This window comes from Spinacia oleracea, chromosome 6 (genome assembly GCF_020520425.1).
Source record: "Spinacia oleracea cultivar Varoflay chromosome 6, BTI_SOV_V1, whole genome shotgun sequence".
Lineage (NCBI taxonomy): Eukaryota > Viridiplantae > Streptophyta > Magnoliopsida > Caryophyllales > Amaranthaceae > Spinacia > Spinacia oleracea.
Genome location: NC_079492.1, coordinates 127,205,662 through 127,228,402, shown reverse-complemented (window position 1 = coordinate 127,228,402; position 22,741 = coordinate 127,205,662). Strand labels below are relative to the sequence as shown.

At 35.2% G+C, this 22,741-nt stretch overlaps 2 protein-coding genes across 6 annotated transcripts; one reads left to right on the top strand and one right to left on the bottom strand.

Annotated features, from left to right (window-relative positions):
- Window positions 1-2,833: 2,833 nt before the first annotated feature.
- LOC110794420 (uncharacterized) lies at window positions 2,834-21,786 on the bottom strand. Of its 4 annotated transcripts, XR_008922980.1 has the most exons (14): window positions 21,453-21,782; window positions 20,002-20,139; window positions 18,424-18,505; window positions 18,079-18,155; window positions 16,585-16,691; window positions 15,179-15,299; window positions 12,179-12,295; window positions 12,003-12,094; window positions 11,191-11,263; window positions 11,017-11,095; window positions 10,658-10,749; window positions 9,165-9,308; window positions 6,276-6,963; window positions 2,834-6,170 (listed from the first exon to the last, which is right to left on the bottom strand). XR_008922980.1 is itself a non-coding variant. In XM_021999400.2 (13 exons), exons 1-13 carry the CDS (start codon window positions 21,717-21,719, stop codon window positions 6,823-6,825), a joined length of 1,524 nt encoding a protein of 507 aa, XP_021855092.1. In that variant the 5' UTR covers window positions 21,720-21,781; the 3' UTR covers window positions 6,620-6,822. The 4 variants fall into 4 exon arrangements, 2 of the variants coding, with proteins under 2 accessions (XP_021855092.1, XP_056686962.1); XM_021999400.2 differs by lacking the exon at window positions 2,834-6,170 and having other exon boundaries at window positions 6,620-6,963; window positions 11,191-11,257; window positions 21,453-21,781; XM_056830984.1 differs by lacking the exon at window positions 2,834-6,170 and having other exon boundaries at window positions 6,620-6,963; window positions 21,398-21,534.
- On the top strand, window positions 3,609-6,169 carry LOC110794440 (CRIB domain-containing protein RIC6). Of its 2 annotated transcripts, none has more exons than XM_056830986.1 (5): window positions 3,609-3,875; window positions 4,073-4,210; window positions 4,325-4,428; window positions 4,532-4,625; window positions 5,244-6,169. In XM_056830986.1, the coding sequence occupies exons 2-5, from the start codon at window positions 4,153-4,155 to the stop codon at window positions 5,669-5,671; spliced, it is 684 nt and encodes a 227-aa protein (XP_056686964.1). In that variant the 5' UTR covers window positions 3,609-3,875; window positions 4,073-4,152; the 3' UTR covers window positions 5,672-6,169. The 2 variants fall into 2 exon arrangements, with proteins under 2 accessions (XP_056686964.1, XP_056686963.1); XM_056830985.1 differs by having other exon boundaries at window positions 3,705-3,842; window positions 5,244-5,671.
- Window positions 21,787-22,741: the final 955 nt, after the last annotated feature.

The following is a 22,741-nucleotide window of genomic DNA, read 5'->3' as shown; positions in this document are numbered from 1 at the left end:
AAAGTATATTCCAAAATCCAAAATCCAAAATCCAAATTCCAAATTTCAATTCCCGAACCCGTTCCCATTACGGAATTCGGTACAAAATTCAATTTCCAAAAATCAATTTTAAAATCCAAACACAATCTCACCCAATGGACCTCTCCATTGGTTTCACAAGGCCCTTTCCAGTCAAAATGACATTAAGCAATCCAAAATCGGGCGTCGACCCACAAAACCGAGCATGTCAGGCCCCGTCCCGTAAAACCGAGTCCAAACACGAAATCCGAAATAAAAAAAAGGCATGTTTTTAGATGCAAACTCAAGCCTTAACCTCCAAGCAAACACTACGTGCCAAATTCGTACAAATCGTACGAAGGTACAACAATACAAAACAAACCAAGGACGGTGTCATCGTCCTTGTTTTGGCGGATTCTTGGGGCACGTCACCAGCGCCAGGCGCTGGACCTGCGCCAGGCGCAGGTGGGTCTTGGCGTTTAGCCACTTAATCCCCTATATAAACCCTCATTTCCTAAGCATTGGGGGAGGAAGATTTCTAATGTAACGTCGTAATCTCCAATTTTCCTATCAAAATCAAATACAAAATTCAAGTTTATATCTACAATTTCCATTACAATTTCCAAAATACTTAAGTAATTGGGAGCACTAATCGGAAAACTAACCTAATCCTAAATAGGTAATTCCGAATCCCTAGTATAAATTACCATTATTTAATTAAATTTTCTACCTTTCTTATTTCAAGTTTTCCTATGATGTTCTTGTAATGTTCATATACGTTTGAACTAGGAAATGTCAAAAAAGGAGTAATCTTTGAGGGGATTTCATACTTGAAACCCCCCTCAATTGATCATCCAAACTCCTTCTACAAGTTCAAGTTTCAATCTTTATGCTTTGTTTTCAAAAAAAACATGATTAGTAAGTTGAAGCTTTCATCCTTGAAAGTATTCCTTACAACAATCATCATCAAGAATCTTCAAAAAAAATCCCAACTTTATACAAGTTCAAGGATGTTTGGAAAAGTGCAAACCCTTTTCCGAACTAGAACACATGAGCATTTCAATTTCTATCATCAATATTCAAGTTCTATATTCAATATTCAATGACGTTTAAGTGAGATCAACTTCTCCTTAAACTAGAATCAATTTCAAGTTATGGAGCATATTAAAGTGAGGCCTTTTTAACATTAAAAAGTCTAATCTTTAAGAACCAAGTCTCCTAATTTCAATGTTCAAGTTCAATATTCAAAGTTCAATATTCAAGTTCTATTTCAATAATCAAAATCAAGGATGCTTTATGATGAGCAACTTATCTAAAGTTGAGATTTTTAGAGAATTGAATCCGTGTCGGCACACTTATTACTAAGTAGTTGTTTGGTGTTCGGATCTCAAGTACAATAATACAATTTCAATATCGTCATTTAAATATTGTCATTTAAATACCGTCATTTCAATATCGCACTTTCAATACCGCAATTTCAATATCTTTCAATACCGCAATTTCAATATCGCAATTTCCATAACGCACTTTCAATATTGCACCTTTATTTTTGCCATTTCAATTCCGCACTCTTTACTCACCTTTTTTGAGGTGATGTGGTTTTGTACGCATTTCAATAATTCTTTCATTTCTTGTGATGATGCTTTACATGTTTATTGCTTTCATCACCTCACATGTTAAATTCAACAACATACAAAAGGTTACATCACGCTTAACAAAGATAAATTTTTGACAAGCCGGCCTTAGGTTCCTTCAATTAACTTTAAAGTGAAGTGATCACATACAAATAGCAATTTCGATGTTCTAAAATGCATGATCCAACTGACTTAGTGTCATGATTAAGATTTCTCGAAAACAATCCTTGTCTTGTATCCGAATGTACTTTTAAAGCTTGCCAAATAAGCGGTTTGTTCCCGTGCCCCGAATCTCACTCATTCGATTTCTAAGATTCAATGCCTTATCCACAAGTGTCAACTTTGATCTTTCCAAACCACACCCTTAAATATTGTTTGGTGGCGACTCCTTCGAAATTCAAAATCTCAAAACCCGTAGAGGAAAAAAAACCGCGTGCGGGAAAATTACAAAACACCCCTTACAGTACCTAACCATAAATCCATTTATAATAGATAGGGTTTTGAGTCGTGATTTTATTGTATTTGTTTTATCTATCAATCATCATATGGTTATGCTCAATGCACCAGTAATATCATCTCAAAAATGGGTTGAATATTTGTTTTAGCTTCATTTTATGAAAAAAGTTGGAAGAGTAGAAAACAATTTTCTTTCACCTGTTCTATAAACTAAAATTTATTGGGTGTTGAGCAAGAGAAAAGTCGTAGGGTGTTCTATAGTTTTTCCACGTGTTATTTTAGGGTAAACTATAATAAAACAAATCTACTTTCTTATATTCGCACGCTTCGCATGCATATAAGACTAGTTACAAATAAGGAGAGAGGGGGATTGAACCTGTGACTTATCATACACATACTCTCAGAGTCTTGACCATCTTGGCAAAGACATCATTGGTTGGTATATTTATAAGTTGGTTTGTAAGTGATATATATAAGGAGTTAGGGGTATAAATGACCTTAGTAGTTTAGTTTGTTTAGTTTGTCGTTGTTGTAATACTCCCTCCGTTTTCCTAAGTTTTACTCTCTTGTATTTTCGCAGTCTTCAACGCACTACTTTTATCATTCATATCTCTAATATATTATTAAAAGTTACAAAATTTTGATATGTTTGAAAATATATAATGAAGCAAATCCAATAAAACATCTCATAATATTTTTTACGTTCCACTTATAGTATACGTAGATAAATAAAGAGACCCATCAAAAAAATTTAAGTTTGATCCAATATATAAATAGTAAGTGGGTAGAAATCAGGAACATTGAGATAGTACTGTTCAAGAGATACATAAACTAAAATGGCTAAAACATTATGTAAGTCTTCTAATCATCAAACCGTGATTCTGCATGTATAGTGACAAAAATCAGAACGTACAATTTGCTTTACAGTAGTGTACATTATATTCTTGGCTAACTAAATATTACGGAGTAGAAACATTAAAATGCTGCCGGCCGTATAATTTAATAATCTTTATTCTATAAGAGAATAATTGACATTTTTATGACCCCTAGAAATAGACTATAATATCCACATTCATTCAATAAGGAATTCTGCTATATATGTATGCATGCAAGATTGTGCACTACTAATCACACACACAACTACTCTAAATCAATTTTGTGCGTAATCTATTTACGTTTGCACGCAGCACGTGCATATAAAACTAGTTATCATATAACCGAAAGACCCTAAATGTAGATTTAACCAATAAAAGGTAGCTTTTGTATTTCTATTAACATCCGTTAATCATCTGCTAAATCGTAGGATAATAGTCTATATTTAGTTAAAATAGAAGGCCGGATTACTTAAACATAGATCAAACCACTGACTTGTCCAAACACACTAAAAATAGACGATGAAACAAACTGCATTTGCTTCCTTTTTCCTTGGCAAGATGCTAAATTTTCGACGAGCGAATGGCTTCCTAGTTCCTACCATTAAGGGTTTATTAGCAAGACCATTAGCATTTTCCCATCTAATTAGCGAAAGCTCAACCCTTCTATATACAAAGTTTTCCTTTCATTAATTCCCTTTTCTTTCTTTTTCTAAATCATTTTCCATCTTGCATGACATTCTATCTAGTATTGGCGAAGGAGAGGAAAAAAAAGAAGAAAAAGGAAGTCATTTATTAAGCTAAAGATAAATTTCTCCTACAAAAAAGACAATCAAATATATATAAGATCTTCTTCTAATTGTTTCACTTGAACAATTCTTTGGTATATTGACATTGCTCACATTATTTCTTCAAGGTTTGAGTATCTTTTATCATCCTATTCATCTTCCATATTTAAAAATAGTTTCTATCGAGTATCACATCATCGTGCTGCTGAATCAATCATGTATCAGATGAGGCGATTAATATATGAATTGAATAAATGGCGATGTTCATCTAGCTAGTTTACCCTAATCTAATAATTTTTCCTTTGATGTGCCACTTTGTTTTCAGTTGGCTATATTATGAGGGCAATGGAAACCGACGATTAGAAAGGATAAAATAAATAGAAAAAAGGGGCTTTTTTGTAGGTTATGAGCATAAAGATGAAGGGCCTACTCAAGGGCCTCAGATACATTTCCCAGATTTTTGGTATGTCCATCTCACCTCTAAGAAAAAACAGAAATAATTTAGTTTTAGGATCATTTTATGATATTAATTTACAACGATTAACGAGATCATCTGTGTTGATTATAATGTGATTAGAGGAAGAGGAGGATGATAAGGAAATGCAAATAGGTTTTCCCACAGATGTAAAGCATGTAGCTCATATTGGATGGGATGGTCCATCTGTAAACTCACCAAGTTGGGTATGTATTAGGCCTTTACTTCTATTTTCATAATACCATCATGTAGAAAACTTAATCTAATTTTGTATTTTCTAAAACTAATCCGTTAATGTTTGGTTGTTAGATGAATGAGTTCAAACCCCCAGAAGCAGGGAATACAACAGCACCACTACTAAACGGAGACGCTAACAAGGATGTTGAGGACGTCAACTCGCAAGGTTCTTGTTTTCCTATCTCACTTTACCATTTTCTAAACTTGTACAGGGTAGAACTATTTGTTAGGCTTGCATCATGTCTAGATGATGAATTATTCATTCAGGTCAAGTTATGTTTTCTTTTTTGGTAAAAATTTCACCATGGTAAACAACAGAAACGCAAAGCACCGAACAACAGGCTAGCCAAAAAAACACAACAACCACAAAGAAATTAAGGCATAATATTAATAGTCTTCTTGAACATCATACTCCTCGCATAAGCCATAGTCTAAATTTGCTTGATAATAACTTGCGGAGAAGCCTGAGCATTTTGAAACCTCCTGCCATTCATTTCCCTCCAAATACAGTAAATTGTGACTGACACCAACATTCTATAAATCTGATGGCCAAGTTATGTTTTTTGGCTTTTAATGAGGTTCGAGTCATCTTAAGGTCTTTTAAATTAGTTATTTAAAATAATAAAAAATAATTACAATATGGTTTATTAATCTTTTTGGGTAGGATTTTACCATATAAATCCGGGTTTGGATTAAATCATCAGATAGTTCTATCAGGTTTAGTTTAGAGGTACAAAGGCCAGCAAATGTATTTGATTGTCTGGTTTGATTTTAAATTTGATAGATTCATCCACCAAAAGAAATACTTCTGTAAGAGATTCTCCAGCGAGAGACTTACCAGGTTTGCCAAAGTCGTCAAGACGGCAACCATCAATGGACAGCATTGGGTCAACAGACTCTCCACTTGGGAGTCCAAGCCACAAATCCAGATCCTCCAGGAGGCGCCATAAACAAAAGGAAATCACTAGCCCCCGAGTCGGTGAATCCTCCAGCTCACAAAGCCTTCCTAACATACCCAAGAAATCTAGACGAAAGAAATCCAAAGATGGAGAAGGCTCTGTCAAGGCAATGTCAAAGTCAAAAGATAAAGGTTCAAGGCACGGGTCTAGGCTTGGATCGGATGATGTGTCATTGACCAAGCAGTACAACGTTGAGGCGAATTCCAGCACGAGTTTGGCTTCGCTCAAGGAAGAAGAGATGAAGGGACTGTAAATTCAAATTTTTGGGGAGTTTTTAAAAGAGCCTGTTCTCCATAAGCAAAGACGGCTAGTATTTGCCATTTTGCCTTAGGAGGTGAAATCAAAATACCAGCCGCCTAGCTTCTTTGCGAAGAAATTGGCTTCTTTTTGTTTACTGAATGTGTTGGGTATTTATTGGTAGAGTTCTAATTTCTGAGAATGCAAGATATCGGAAAGCTAAGGGAAGAAAAAAAGACTTTTAAATTTAGCTTCCTATAAAATCCCATCATTTGTAAATATTGATGGATAGGAAGAATACACAAGGGAAACAAGAAAAGCACAAGATTCCACTGTCATTTTTGCATGCATATAAAAGATGACATCCAAATTTTGTATACAATTTTAGATTATCTAGAGGGGATCATGATATGTATACATAATACACTTTCTTGTCAACGATAAGAAGCTTACCTTGTAAAGTTTTTGTTCATGAAAGTTGAAAAAAATAAGAGTATGATGACTTTTACTATCACCTGAAAAGGACAAAAAAAGATAAGTACAGAGTATGATTTTTTTCTAATGAGGTGAGATAAACAAAAAAAACCGAGTTACAAGCCAAACAAAGCCTGAAAACTTACTCAACAAGCTAGAATTTTACTGCACTCATTCTCAACCCAAAGTGCAAATGTTTATGTTCTATGCTGGCTATAGCATTTGGATTGTGAGGACCATAACAAGAAGCATAAGGATGAAGTCAATTTGTAATTGTTCATTCCTAACAGCCTTTACAAAACATATGTGAGACTCAATAACAGTCGCCTTTAGGCGCAAATTGTATTGTGCAACCAAGGAATAACATTGTCATTTGTCAATGTCAATGTGAACCACATGTGCATAGCATCCTCTAGCATTGTGAACCACGTGCAGTTACGTGTAATCCGGTTGGAGAGAACACATTCCTTGTGTATTTTATTGCACAGTATACACATCTCCACCTGTGACGGTAGTTTTTTTTTCTATTTCCAAACAAACATTATGTACAATGAAAGGATTTAATTTACAGCTGTCTGAAACAAGAATAGGGGGTGTGTGGGGGGGGGGGGGGGTCCTGATACCTCCTTTTCCTCTATTTTCGTAATCTTCTGTGAGAACATATACCCGAGCTCGTAAGTTGCCAATTAGATGCTAAAGTTTCACATATATGCGCTTCATATGAAGTAAACCAGCAACAAGACCCCAAAATATAATCTCAAGCAAAACAAAAGCGAAGGTGCCCCAATTCTTTGAACTTAACACCTCTTGCAAAAATGATTCTGTCCCATCAACCTGCACAACACACCACTTTTAGAATTTTCTCGGCAGAGAAAAAGAATTACAAAATCGACAAAAAACTTCCAAAAGGCAACATTTTTTATTGGATCACACACCAAGTATGCCAGATGACAATACAGAACGTACAATGGGTGTAGGAGAACTTTTGGCAGGATAGTGGGATATAAATAAATAAATAAAGCTGCGCGTGGTACTTGCACTTGAAAATCCAATAGAGCGACTGATGAAATGTAGGTATATACAGCTTGATCAATCACTGTCAGATTGAAAGAAGACTTTGTATCCCGTCTCATGCACAATTGAAAGATTCATAAAAATGATCCTCCCTCTAAATACACCAAGTTTGACTTCTGCAGGCAAACTTCGCAAAGCCTGACTTCAATTTACAACTTCCTCTGTTTTTTCTTGGTCTTCCCACTTCTTTTGGGAGAAACCAAGAAACAAGGGTTAATGGTGGGGCTTGGGGCCATTGGAGTCACACGGGTAGAACAATATATCCCAGAAAAAAAAATGGGAAGAACAAAAACAAATACAGTAGGAGGGATAGAAAGTACTTTTGTTTTGCTCCTTCTGGGAATTGGAGAAGGTCTATTTTTCTTTTGGTGGGAGAATAACTTGATTCAAACATGTTTTTCTAGTATCCATCTGTACAATCTCTCTGAGAGTGATGGATAGCTCAGTTGGTTAGAGCTTCTATCCCGCTTACAGGTGATCCTGGGATCGATTCTCATCTCCCGCCCTTAGTGGCTCATTCGAAACAAAAAAAAAAAAAATCTGTACAATCTCTCTATCTTCGGAATACAATATTGCAAATAAGATTGAGAACTTGATGATAAATTTTTCAATGTCCAAAGTCATAACATGCATGAGAAAAGATAATCTTGTGAGTTGGGATTTGGTGTGTTGTCTGCAGGCTAAAGGAGGTTTGGGTTTTGGGTAAGGCGTTGCTAAAATACCGCATTCGTAGGAAAATGGTTATGGCGTTTTCCTCATGATTCTAAGTCCCCTTGGCATCGGGTAATCAAGAACAAATGAAGGTTATAGAGTAACATGTGTCTGTCCTTGGAAATTTATCTTACAGTTCACTTAATCCTTCCCTTTAGTGAGGTTCAAGATAAAGGATGAATGTGGTCCCTTGTGGAATTCTTTTTTGGGAAGAGGTTTAGAGAGGATCAGAGAAGGGCAACCTTTGGTGTTTGATACTTTGATTTCCTGCGTAATTCCGATAGTCTTCTCTATATAATGCCTGCGGGTCTGGTTTTAATTGTGAGAATGCTTAGGATTTACATTCAGGAGGCCACCACATGACAGAGGAGCTCTGATTGAGGTTCTGAACCTTCAATTGACATGAGTGGAGGATTCAAGGGTACACAATGGGATTTTTTGGGAACTTTTTCATGTAGATGTTATCTCGGTGGACCCAACCCCCTTATATTTGAGCTTTCATGGTAGCAAATTTAATTTGGAAGGAAAAAGTCCTCAAAAACTGAGTGCTTCGGATTGGACATGGCGTCACATAGGATTAAAACTAATGACATGCTTGAAATAAATATTTGGAAAGAAATTAAAAGATTCTCTTCAATTGTGAATAGTGTCAAGATTTAAAGATGACTAATATTTGAGAACGGGGGTTTTACAAATTCGTTTGTTGGGTTTGGTAAGGATAAGGGGAAAGAGGTGTAGTGGCGCAATTTAGAAATTGGCATAATCTGTAATTTAGATTTCTGATTGGAGGACAGCTTGTACTTTTTAAGCTAATAATATGTTCTATTATTTTGTCAGCGAACAAACGGTTATTTCATGAAATGCCCCTGAGGTTTAACAAAATGCACAAATACCCTCACCTTTTCAGAAATGCACCAAATACCCTTTAGGTTTGTAAAAATGCACAAAATACCCTGATTTTTTAACAAATGAACAAAATTCCCTTACTGACTAACGGACGTCAACTCCCTTACATATTAACCTTTAAATAACCTAATTAACCCCTAACTAACCCGATTAGCCCCTGCTTAAACCTAACTATTTTTTTAATTATTTTTCAAAAAAAAATAAGGAAAATTAGTTGTTTGGGAGTTTGCCAATCACTACCTAAGTTATTAATAGTTGTCAAACCTTTATAACCATTAATATACTAACAGGAAATGATGTGAGAGTACAATTATGAAAAATGTTGGGAAATAAGGGTAAGTTACCAAGTTGTTTTCAGGCGAACCCCAATAGAATCCTTGCAGAACAACAGGAAATATCTCGCAAGCAGCCAGAGCATATATGAGAAGAGCATTCATCCCCATCCATTGCAGTAATATGACAGGCTTCCTAATACGTTTGACATCAGCCTGAAAAGTAAGAAATGGGAAGTATCTTAACAATAGTTATATGATAGACCCACATACTGCGGCCGGTTTTCTGTCCGACTCTAGCTACGTAATTTAAGAAAAAATTGGAAAAGGTGAGTGGGTGTAGGGGTGCAAATGAGCCGAGCTGAGTACTACCTTGTTCGTGTTCGTGTTTATTTAATTTAGGCGATCTCGAGTCCGTGCCCGAGTTTTCAACCGAGCTCAGAAATCTGTTCAAGCTCGGTTAGAGATTTTGTGTACATGAACGTCTCGTTTATTAATCGAGCCGAGTTCATAAACGAGCTTTTTTCTTAAACAATTTTTGCGTTTTAGAGTTTAACCCGTTTGAAAACATAATTTGGAATGTGCACTAATTTAGCAATTTAAATTCAATTTTAAAATTTTTATTCCATGATAACTTTTTGGATGTTAAAGTCAACATATGAATTTTACCCGTAACAAAACAAATATATATGACAAATTTGATTAACATAAATAGACAAGCTTGTTCATGAACGTAAATAAACAAGTTATTCATGAACTTAAATGAATGAGCATACATATGTAACATGTTCAAGCTCGTTTATTAAACGAGTTTCAAAAGGTGTTCAAGCTCGACGTATTATTAAATAAACGAACATGAACGAGCTTTAGCCGAGCCCAAACACGAGTAGTTTATTGAGAGTTTCGGCTCGTTTGCACCCTTAAGTGGGTGTAAGAAAAACATGGATAAAATAAGAGAAAGAAAATAAAAAGGTATGTGCGTAAAAGAAAAGGTGAATAAAGTAAGATAGAATGAGTGGAAAGGTGTAAATATTGTGGGGGTAAAAGGGTTGGATAACAAAGCGGGTTTGCCAAAAATGGAATAAAGTAAAAGTGGGTTTAACCAAAAAGACAACCCTAAACGGAAAGTGAATTAAACCAAAAAAGACTGAGGTAGTACAAATTTTTTGTTAACAAAGTACTGCACAACTTTTTCTTGGATAAGTAATAAGGTCCTGTAAGACATGAAAATGAACACAATTGATGACAAAGTGTTCCTTGTACCAAGTATTGTTGTGCTATCCCTAACTAGAATTATTGTTGGGCTATCAACAAATATTGTTGGACTCATAAACCTAGAATTAGGCTATATTAATTATGAAGTATTTTAATTTGCGGCAGATAAATCATGCTGCACATGCAACAAATTTGTGTAAGATGGAAAGGGGACAAAATGAGAAAGAGAGAGCATTTGATTTTTATCCACCTTTGGTGTTCACCAACTTAAACCAGAAGAAGGATATAATACCATTCTCTATGAAGGATTTCTGTGAGAAACAGAACTGCTATATAGGAAAATAACTTACTAGGTAAAAGATGATGACAAAGATGAGGCCTGAAGCACCAGCTGTGATACACATATAGCTTACCGTGTAAAGTGGTTTAGAGAGCGGCATTCCTAAAAATAAAGTAATGCATTAGGACCCAAAGTAATTTCCAAAAACGGAATGCTATGGTCACTCCTCTCAACCCGTGCCCATGTCAATTGTCAAAATTAGCACTATGTTATACGAAGTATAATTTAAGTATATGTATAAAAAAAAATCTTGGATAAAACTGTTGATGTACAGAACAGCATAGGAGCAGACAGGGGGAAGAAAGGAGAATGACCTTAGCATTCTGCTTGTACAATTTATACATAATGTAGTCATAAAAGAAAACATGCCTAAAGCCTGCAAAACATATCCTGAGATTAAAAGAAGGGAAGCAGATACAGACCACAAGAACATCCTCTGAAAGTGATCCTATACCAATGAAACATAAATTATGAGAAACGATGTATAAAAAATAACTATCATAAGTTCGTCTCCCAAATTTTAACATGTAAGATGTATCTAACCTTGAAATGTGCAATTATTTGTCCAAAATGCAGTCCCACGAAACATGTAACAGCAGCCATTAATGAGCTGGACCTCATTGATAAGAAGCAAGTCAACATCATAAATCGAAGAAAAACTAATTCTAATAAATCTGTAAATAATATCTGAAAGGATAACAGAATAAACATTCATGAGAACTGTCTCAAGCAGAATCCCTAAAAGTCTAAAACAGAAAAATAACTAGGAGCAAAGAGTTCAAGTCATGGACATATTTATAGTGTTTAAGTGATGCCTACTTGGCAAAGTGAAGGACTATAAATGCATCCTTTTTCAAAGCTGAATACAATGAGCCAGGCTGAATGCATCAGAAAAGTGACATCAGCGGAAAATGGCATTCCAAGAAGGCCCAGCCCCTCTGCAGTAGAGTTATACAACAAATAGGAGCAGCTCCAAAAAGAACAATGTGTGCAACAATAGAAAGTAGAAGCAAAGAGGAGAGGCAGAAGGCTCATTAGAGAAACTGCTTGAGGGAAGGGTGGCTAAGATAACATAACATATTTCTTTGGCCACAGGGGACTTGAGGGGAAAGGAAGCGGACTTGATATAGAGGAAAATCCTATAATAGCAGATTTCGGTGACAGAAGCTCCGGAGATGAGATTTCCAAATTTCCAATAGGGTGCCTATTAAACAGGTTTCTTATAGTCCTTGTGCAATGAAGTCCCAGAAAAAAGGAGCTGGAAGTAGAAAAAACATTGCATTCTAACTGAATCAGACAGTCCATGCAAGAGCTGTTTTGAACTTTTGATGGGTTTTCTTCTAGGGGGGAGATACCTTAATATGCCTTCTGGATCAAAAGGAGCAAGGCACCATCCAGGTGAGTTTGGTGGCAAAGGTCCATAGTCTGGAGAATTTACACTGCATTCCTGTAACAATCATGAGCGTTATATAAACACAGAGGTAATAAAAACAAGGGTAAATTTTAATCAGTTAAGGCTAAGAGAAAAGACCATCACTCTTCGGTATACAGGACGCTGGTACAGATGACTTTCGCCGAGTAAAAGTCTGTCAATGAAGCCAGCGGAATTGCAAGGTGGATCAAGATTACCTCTTACTCCACATTGAACCTATTTGGCAAATTGAGATGTTATGCGTAGCTTAAAGACACTATAAACAAGTATAAGTGACACCATTTGAACTCCCGTCAATAATAAATTTCCCTATTTTGTCAAGCAAGTGAATGGAAACGGAAAAGTTTGTCGCCTAGTGGACTAAGTGATTAAGATGTTTTATCATGCAATAGCTCCAATAGCATTTCAAATTTCCAATCATTATAAAAGTTCAGATTTCACATTTACATGAACTATACACCAATTTCAGGAGGGAAATATCCTTCTAATCAAATCAAGATGAACTTTTCTGGTCGTAACTTTTAGCACTGGATTATTGAAGTAGGTCGAGTGTTCAATATCTGGTGATTTACTTAACATTGCTCATCCAAAGATAACATAGCATGCTCTAGGATTTTTGGAAAGAAAGCTAAAACAAAAAACACTTTATTCACTGGACAAACATTACTCCTATGAGCTAGGTTACATACTTTCGAGTTGCCACACAACCAATACACGAATAATTTTCTCAGGCAGCCAATTCACTTTATAGCTTCATTTTGTTAGACACTTTTATGTGTAAGATGAATCGAATCCATAACAACACCACTAGATGTAGCCCAGTTGAGACAACCCCATCTTGCTAAAATTGGTATGTCACTCTGCTTTTGAAACTATCCCATGACACTTTCTTACAACCATATGCTAAGCTCATTGGGAGATTGGACGCACTTAGCTTCACATTCCTAGTAAGTGAGTTAATTAGTCTATCAGGTATTTAATATTTCATGTACATGAGTTTGAGACTAATTATTACACATATACTGCATATTAATACTCCCTCCATCCCTTTTTAGTGCCCCATTTGAGTTCGCCCCACATGCCATTCGGGTGTCCCTTTGAGTTTTCCGCATACCTCTTTTGGTATGTTTTCCTGCTTATTTTCTCTCTATCTTTCTCCTCATGTGCCCAACTTAACCAAATACCAACCTATGTGCACAATTTTTCCCAAGCCTTAATAAAGTAAAAATTGAGTATGAGGCAATCTCTAAGAGAGAGTACCAAGCATGAAACAGGTGCAGGTTGTATTCAAGTTGGTCTGGTAAGACATCCATAACAACATTTTGCATTAACTTATATGATATTTTAAATACATTTTCTTCATGACTTCATATTAATAGTTTTGACATTTGAATTATAATGGAATTAATATAAATGGGTCATTAAACTATATCCGCTTCCGTCTTAAATATTATATACTTCCCTCGAGTTTTTTTTAATACCACTTCCCTTAGTTAGAAGGTGGATATTAATTGCACCATTTTTAAAGGTATGCTTTCACATGCTTTTTGGTATTTCACACACAAAATACTCAGTTTACCCTGATACACATTTTATATTTACCCTTGTTAGTTGTTACCAAACCTTTTCTCTTTTGTTTGTTACCACATGGGTATTTTTTATAATTACTCTCTTAATCTTTTTTTCCAACCTAATGGTGCAATTAATAGAATAAAAAAACCCTGAGGAAGTACTTGTGTAATGGATCAAGGAAGTACTTGCTTGATCCAATGTCTTTCTAATTCTTTTTTATATAAGAGAAAATAATCTTTCTATTAACAGGATAGGTTTTTAATAGCCAATAGGGTAATGTTGTTGTTGGGAATAGTGAAAATATCATTGTTTAGATACACGAGATAACATCCAGGGGACTTCACTGAATTCGACCCATTACACCAAAGTTCTTCATCCAAATTCGTAGCACATACCTTACCATCAAATCTACCTCTACGCTAATCTTTAATCAGCTTGAATTGCTTGATCCAATCAACAGCACCAATATTTTCACCACCCTTGGCCTTTTAGTTCCTAGTGAACCATGTAATACACAATAGCAGACAGATTAAGCAGCTATCCACATTCTAGAAAACATCCTACCCTTCCTTCCAACTGTCATAAAAGCAGCTAATAAGGGGCTGTAACTTTTTCCATCTTCCCTCAAACTGAACTCAGCCCATAACCTCCTGAAGAACAATAAAGGATTAAAGGAGTATCTACTGATTCTGAAACCAAACCACACAAAGGGCACAGGTAATGTACTAATTATATCCAAACTCCAGAGTCTGTCATCTTCAGTGCAAAGCAAGCACAAAGGTAGGCGTCTAAGAGAACAGCGAAATATAATCAAGAGAGAGACGATTTTCCCCAAACATCTAAAACCTATAAAGTTAATCTGCTAACAAACTAATCTTTCACATCCATCACTTTCGGAATAAATTGTCTCCCACAGACTGAAGTATCTTTTGAACAAGTCCTCAATGATCTCAAGAAGAATCAGCACCAAATATCTCAACTTTGGGCTGTACTCCCAAACTCTCCTCTCTTGTCGTTACATTCGCTTATCTTTATTGTTGTTTCATTATTTCGCACTCGTAATCCTAGTTTACAAGCAACATAATCAAGTTCAAAATTACCTTCAGCAATGAGAAAGAACTCAATCGCTTTTAAATATTGAACTTTATTACATCTACATGTTTTCTCCCTTTCGTGAGACCATGATTACCGTAGAAGTCCAAACTTCATCTACATCAATTATCCTTCTATAATAACCTACTAAGCATTTTTTTCATGTATGTCTTATAGTTCAAATGGGTAAATACTATATACCAATATACAATTTCCTCAGCTGTCTTTTTTCTATTATTATTCTTATTGTCTAATTTAACCATCAATACTTCATTATATACTACCAAAAAAAGTACTTCATTATATCTCCTTTCACAGAACAACCACGATTCATACTCTCCGAGGACTGAAAGTCAAATTAAATAAAACTATATAGTTTGGCAGCATAAACTATCAGAGAGAAAGAAAGAGCTACGTGTAGAGACTTTAACTCACAGTCTGAACATCTGAAGGCAACAGTGTTGAATTAGCCCCATTAAGGTCAAACTCCCAGCTTGGAACGTTGAGGCCATAAAGCAAGCAAATATAAGTAATGCACAACAGCACAGGTACCATCCTACACATGGAAATGCTGAGCAACTTAGCACATGAAATTCTCAGCAGAACAATCAGGAGTCTCCGGGCATCAAAAAGAGTTTAGTTAATAGAGAATGGTCGGTTTAAATAAAAGCTATTTTGTACTTTAATTGGAGAAATCACGATGTTGCTACGTTAACTGCAATAATTATTGTTTCCACTTCATCAACATTGCAAGTGGTTGCAACTGCAAGGTGCCAGTTACTGAAACAGACGGGCAACCTATGCTTTGTCTTCAAATAAGAATGCAGAGATCAAATCTTGAACAGTGAATTGTTACATAAGCCATAACTAACTGTTGAATGGATTTTGGCCATCTCTTGATTGCTTCCTGAGCTATGAGTTACTCTGAGTCATTTTTACAGTTACATTACATACAGGACATAATTAACTCTTGCTAACACCTGTGTCTTTCCATGAAAAATGACACGGGGATTTCCAAAACAGAATTTTTTTTTATTTCAACATTTGAACAGAAATACGTTCAAGTACAAATTACACATTTAACAATGTCTACCAGTAAATATAACAAATGTTATAATAGAATGAAGAAGGAATTTGTCTTTTGAGTATTGTACAAGAGTTAACTCAATACTCAAAAGACAAATTCCTTCTTAATTCTATTATAACATTTGTTATATTTACTGGTAGACATTGTTAAATGGTAATTTGTACTTGAACGTAGTACAAGAGTTAACTCAATACTCAAAAGACAAATTCCTTCTTAATTCTATTATAACATTTGTTATATTTACTGGTAGACATTGTTAAATGTGTAATTTGTACTTGAACGTATTTCTGTTCAAATGTTGAAATAAAAAAATTCTGTTTTGGGTAGCATACAATGATACAAGTGAGTAGTATATCAATAAGATATCTGGGTAGCTAGTGGGCTCATGGTCATAACACAAACATGTATTATTCTGAACTTCTCAAGCTTTTGGTAGCGGTTTCACATTTGCTTCACTTGAAATATGTGGATTCTTACCCAATGACCTTCCTAGAAGTCCTACTTCCTATCACACCTATTAAAACTCAGCGAGAATCATGATGAGCTTCATGCAGATAAGGTTTTATAGCACAGATGATAGGACCCTCTTACGATATCTTGGAGAAAATAAGCAATGATGATCTCCAAACTCTTTCCTTCCCCTCAAAACAAAAAATCTCCAAACTCTTTCCATTGAGCAAACTTAAATACTTGTATAACATCAACGGCATAAATATCTGTTGCTACAAATGCTAGTAGATTAAACCAACCTCACCATTGGATGTAGTATCTTCGCACAAATGCCAAATGTGAGTCCACCACCAAACCATTGGCAAGCCAAATTTCAGAAACTGAAGCCAATAGATATCCAATTGATATTCTCTGTAATTTAAAAGAGGGTTACATTCAAAATCATCTTAACATTTCCAGAAGACTCCAAAGTAATGTGGGAACTTGTGCTTACAGTTTATGAATGACAACCCATAACTTGACAAATGAAGTAACATAAGCAATCGCATATTTTCTAATTTCTTGATAAAAAGCAACTTATTTTTAGGTGTTGTTTAAAGACCTAAACTTCTTGCCACATATATTTTTGATATGTTCATGACTTCAGGAGAATATTTCACTCTGGCATGGATGAGGGTCAATTATATGGGTAAAAGTAACAACTTAATAGTTAGTAGATAATATGAGATTATGGATTAATCTTTAGCATTTTGATTAATCCTTTAGAACTTTCACTTTTACGACGTGTATGAACCTCGCATTATGCAGAGAATGGAGACAGATACTCTATCCCATCAATCTCATTGCCCAATGCCTACATTATTGCCTTCCAAAAGAATATAAAATACCAATGCTATCATAAAATTAACTGTAATTTCCTTAGGCACAAATCAACATTTAAGTCAACGGCAGAGGGAAAGCGGATGAGGCGTGGCCATTATTTGTGAAACAGCAGAGTTATTAAATAAGTAACGTAAATCCACCATGCCACAGACATCAGAGATATCTAATAACAGTGCACAGGCTAGTCACACATAATTTCTTTACGGTAACCCAAACAATTCTACATTACAGTATTGGAAATGAATAAACATTCAACTGACAGAATGTACATCCTTGTACATGTACCGATTTACATGTAGACAGAGTGATAGGACTTATCACCACAATACGAGAGAGGAATTAAGAAGAAAATTAACACTATTAGAAACTTGCATACCTTTACTCTGAATCAAGTTAGATGTCAAAATATCAAAGAAGTTTCCAAGATGTTACTCATATAATTGCATTTCTGATGGAGGTATGTCCAAAAATTTTACAAACGACTGAGGTATCCTGTTGTGACATGAAACTTCCCTTGTCTTTTATGTACTCCGTATGACGGTTACTTATGTCCTAATTCCAGCACATACTTACACAAGAGAAACTAATATTCAAGATACAAGCTCTAGTTCCATCCAGAAATTAAACTCCCTATCATAAGTATGGCTCAAAAGAACGCGTACAACATGCTCTATAGCCCAAATCCCAATGTTAGGGAATGTTACAGAAGTAAAAGCTACATTCCTGTGCTCTATTTGTTTGTATTTCCAGTTTGGTACACCAGCATCAAACATCAAGGTCAGGAAGCAAACAACGGACAAGAAGGCACAAACATACAGTGTTACATATCCTGAGAACTCTGACCCAAATCAAATATAGAAAATTTACCATGCAAACTTATAGCACATTATTGAACATAATAAATTCAGAAAGCTACCTGCAGTACACCTAGCCAACGTATTTTCTTCACGTCTACACCGTATGTCAGTTTTTTCCTTCCATGAAAAAAGCCACCTACACTTACAAATTTACAATCCCTAAGAAACGGTAGTCAGAGTTTTTAAAAGTATCTACTTCAATAATGCTAAAGCCACAAAGAAGGAATACATTTACTCATAAGAAAAATGGATAGTACAATCGACAACTATATGTGTCATAGTAAAATGCCAACAACATTCCTCAAACTCAGAGCTTGAAAGAACAATAATATTCTATAAGAGTAGAATATATGAATACAGAAGGTGAAAAATTCTTAATTAGAATTTTTCACCTTAGCACACACCTTGCAAGAAGATACCCAAAAGGAAGAGCTTGATTACCCTTATGATGACTTTTTTTGTTGCTGTAGACTTGCTGTCAGTTTTCTGAAAGTAAAACAGGCAATATATTAAGCTAATTTAAGCCCTCCTCCATTGCATAGTATATGATATGTATATACATGCAAACACATTTACATACACGCCGCACAAGAAGGAAACAAGTTGATAAAACAAAGAGGAATCTGCTTAAAATGTATAAAAATGAACTCAACCAATTTTATTCAAGACTTCTGTAAACCAACCTTTAACTAATCAATACCCATATCTTCGAAGATACATGTTACTGAACACTGCAAACGAAAAACAGACCTTGAGTATGACACCAAGAGAAAATGAAGATTGTGCAAAAGGAAGGAAAAGAAGAGTTCAATTGAAAACCAAGACTCAAAACAATGGAATATATGTGTTTGTCCAAACTACTCGGAATATTATGTCAACCTATCGAAGCCACCCACAATTGACCTCTTTCTTTCGACCAATTTTCATAGAAACTCGGACTGAATTATGTAGAATAAATGCACTTCGCAAGTTCAATGTAATCCACACACCGAATCTGCTGTTGTGCCATCCTGCCATGGAATTGTTCAAAATCAATGTTGTAGTCTTCTTGGTGGTTGATATTTGAATAAAAGGCAATCATTTTCAGGTGATTTGAAGTATGAAGTGCCAAACTCCCAACCGATATAGGTACTTGGACTGAGTATTGTAAATTAAATGCACTTTCTCAAGTTCAATGTAATCCATTCACCTAATCTGCTGCTTTTCCATTAAACTTCTTCAAAGACACTGCTATTTCGGTCTTCTTGGAGGTCAATATTTGACTAACAACGATCTTTTTTTAGGGTAATCTGAATTCCTTAGTGCCTTTTGGGGTGATCTTGGGAAAGAATGAGGTATATAGGATTGGGTTTGGACAAAGTGAAGTCAATACCAGAGGGTTTGAAGAGGAAATGCTGAGATATACTTCGTATATGAGAAAACATTGTAGCATTTTACATTTCACTGGACGTTAAAATAAAAATTCAAGAATTATTTCATTCTTTTTTTATCTCCTTTGGAAGAATTTCTAAAGTTAAAAAAAAGTGAATAAGGCTAGTGAAAGAGAAACTGAATTAAGGCTCTGTTTGGTAGGGCGTAAAACGTTTTCATGGAAAACGATTTTCCTCTTTTCAATCATTTTACGTTGTTTGGTTGGGTAAGGGATGTAAAACAATTTTCCATGACTCCCTCAAAGGTGGAAAACCCTTTTTCCATTTGAAAGGGAGGGAAAGCACTTTTCCTTCTTTCCTCCTTACCTCCCTCTCCTTTCTTCCCCTCAATCTTCACCATCTTCTCCCATTTTCCTTTAAGTTACCAAACAAAGGAAAAGTAGTTTGGAATTGTGTTTTCCCTTGAAAATTTTTTTCCATGGAAAATCATTTTACAATGAAAACATTTTACGCCCTACCAAACGGAGCCTAATTGTCAGATGCGGAGATAATTGCTAACTGAATCCTTAAGGACTTTACACCCAAACCTACTTACATATGTCGTGTTTATACCTTAAATACCAGACCAACGGAAAATCCAACAATGAAGAGGAAAAAAGGCATCACAAAATCTGCTATCGTCACTCCAAACCAAGGAGAATGGTTTATAGATGGAAAAGCTCCTCCAGCATCATCAACCAAAATCATAAGCTGTAAACAGAGAGAAATTAATGTGGAGGGAAGATGTAGAAATACGGAATAAAAACTGATTCAATAAAATAATATCAGATTCCCTAACAATAGTGAACAAACGCACAAATACAAGTACATTAACTTAATTAATTGCAATTGGCCAATATTTTCTTATACAATGTCATGATTTAGGAGCTGTTAGTTACTAATAATGAACCAATTAGAAGTTCTTCAAATGATTGAGTTAAGTCTTCTAATAATGAGTCCATAATAAGATATGCAAAGACAAACTATGCAGGATTGTTATAGTATGATTCTAATCAATTAACGAAGTTAATTTTTTCTTCCTTATGTCTAAGTTCATTTCAGAATAAACAGTGCTAGTTCATGCACTTGCTAGATAAATGTAAAGTAACTAAGATGTGATACACAAATTATTAGGACTTAGAGTAGATCCATTTAAGTTCTGATAGTACAAGTACCGAAACGGTTATAGGCATTAATGTAATTACTGCTATTATGCTATCATAATCACTTCTCAGAATAACATACTTTCGAACTAACGAGGACCTAAACAAGGTCCTCAATTCACTTGCCAATAGAGTGAAGTCCAGGGCTATCTGTTAACTTGAACTCGCAGCATTCCACAATAATGTATTCACAAGTTGTACTTTCAAGCTACATACTTATTCAGCCCCAAGGACTTGGCTCGTCAACAAAGAAACGTGTACCAAACCTAGTCATAGCTTATACAAAGTATAATTTAATTTCACTTTGAATGCATGTGACATTATTCTAAAGCTACCTTCTCAACATTCCGTGTACATGTTATACAAACATACTGATCAAGTATACCAGTAAATCAATAACGATTCAACTGTGTAGACAATGACTAGGACAAGACGGATACAGATTCCACAAGATTGAAAACGGAAACACGCCTTCTTCCTTGGACCAAATCAAGAAATACATTACTAACCAATCATTTTCATATTTGAGATTTCTAGTATGTCTTTTTTTTTACTCTCCTTAACGGAGTAGCAAAATTGATCAAGCAAAGACGCTCATCGCAATTACCGAAATCACTCAAGCACCACTACGCCAGAGAATCAAAATTCATGTACAATTCACATCAAAATTATCAGTTGATCAAATTTCAAAATTCACAAAATCCAAACCTAACACAAAAATTCACCATTTCACACTACGCCAGAGAATCAAAATTCCACAAATCATCAAATTAATTCATCATGCATCCAAAAAATCAGAAACAAACCTCATCAAAGAATTTCTAATTAAAAGAAAATGATGAAATTCAGCAGAAAGCATACGGCAATTGTGAGACCGCGAAAGACATCAAGAGAAACGAGCCGCTGGTTCTTCCGAGCAACTGAAGATGATGATGTTATAACATCATGAGGCTCTGATTCCGGTACTTCGGAAGGTGAAAATGGAAGAATTTCGTCTTCAATGTGTCTTTGAATCTCTGAAGTTGAGGAGGAAGGTGAATTCTGGAGAAGAGGTGTTTGAATTTCTCTCTCCTCCGCCATTGCTGTAGCTCCAGAGGTGGTTGAGACTTGAGAGTAAAGCCGTTTCATTGACTGGGGAGTGCGGTATGAGCTGAGCAACTGCGCTGTCCTGAAGGGTAAAGCCGTTTTATTGACTGGGAAGTTGGTTGCTGGCAAAACATGGCGTATAAACATGAAAGTGATGTTTAAAACTTTTTTTTTTTTTTCTTGGATTTTTTGGTATTTACTACCTTAAAAATACACCTCTTTTGTATTTACTACTTTATGAAAATTTTATTTTAAATTACTACCTTAAAGTTCCAATTTATTTTCATTTACTACAACTTTACAGTTTGCTCATTTTAAAATTGAGATATCTCTTTCGTTTCTTAATCATTTTAAGTGATTCAAAGCCCATTCTTCTCATTTATGTGTAAGGATTCCATAGGGATCTTGGTTTTAAAATTTTGTAAAAGGTAAAAAAAATTAAAATATTATTTTTAAAAGTTTAAAATATATATGAATTATCAAACTAATTGTTTTGAAATGTCTTTCTCAATGAAATCCCTATAGAACAAGGAAAATAATGAACTTTGAATCACTTTAAATAATTAAGAAACGGAAGAGATATCTTAATTTTAAAATGAGAAAACTGTAAAGTGGTAGTAAATAAATAAAAATTGGAAGTTTAAGGTAGTAACTTAAAATAAAAATTTCATAAGGTAGTAAATACAAATGTGGTGTATTTTTAAGGTAGTAAATACCAAAATTTCCTTTTTTCTTTGACGGTATGTTTAAACTTTGGGGGTTTTTATTCGACGTCCTCGTTTGCTAAAAACGCCCTCGTATTTATAGTTAAAAGATAATTTTATCCTTAATAAGAAAATAACCCTCCCTCCCCTTTCACCCCTCCCCCAGCCATTGTTACTAACCTAAAAATCCGGCCAAATTTCGACCACCCTCCCCGCCGCCTCGTTGACCCAAAATAAAACCAACCTCCCTTGCTCTGCTATACTTGCTTGCCATTTTTAAAAAAAAAAACTAAACCATCGGAAAACTAGGGGAGAGCAGAGAGGAGGAGGAGCAGAGCTCGCGCGTAAGCAGAGACACGC

Excerpts from the sequence above, each read along its gene's own strand:
- LOC110794440 (XM_056830986.1), top strand. The coding sequence starts at position 4,153 with ATGAGCATAAAGATGAAGGGCCTACTCAAGGGCCTCAGATACATTTCC. Across the intron at positions 4,429-4,531 it reads CTGTAAACTCACCAAGTTGG|ATGAATGAGTTCAAACCCCC; the intron begins GTATGTATTAGG and ends TTTGGTTGTTAG. Across the intron at positions 4,626-5,243 it reads TGAGGACGTCAACTCGCAAG|ATTCATCCACCAAAAGAAAT; the intron begins GTTCTTGTTTTC and ends TAAATTTGATAG.
- LOC110794420 (XM_021999400.2), bottom strand. The coding sequence starts at position 21,719 with ATGAAACGGCTTTACTCTCAAGTCTCAACCACCTCTGGAGCTACAGCA. Across the intron at positions 11,096-11,190 it reads AAATAATTGCACATTTCAAG|GATCACTTTCAGAGGATGTT; the intron begins GTTAGATACATC and ends TCATTGGTATAG. Across the intron at positions 10,750-11,016 it reads ATATGTTTTGCAGGCTTTAG|GAATGCCGCTCTCTAAACCA; the intron begins GCATGTTTTCTT and ends CTTTATTTTTAG.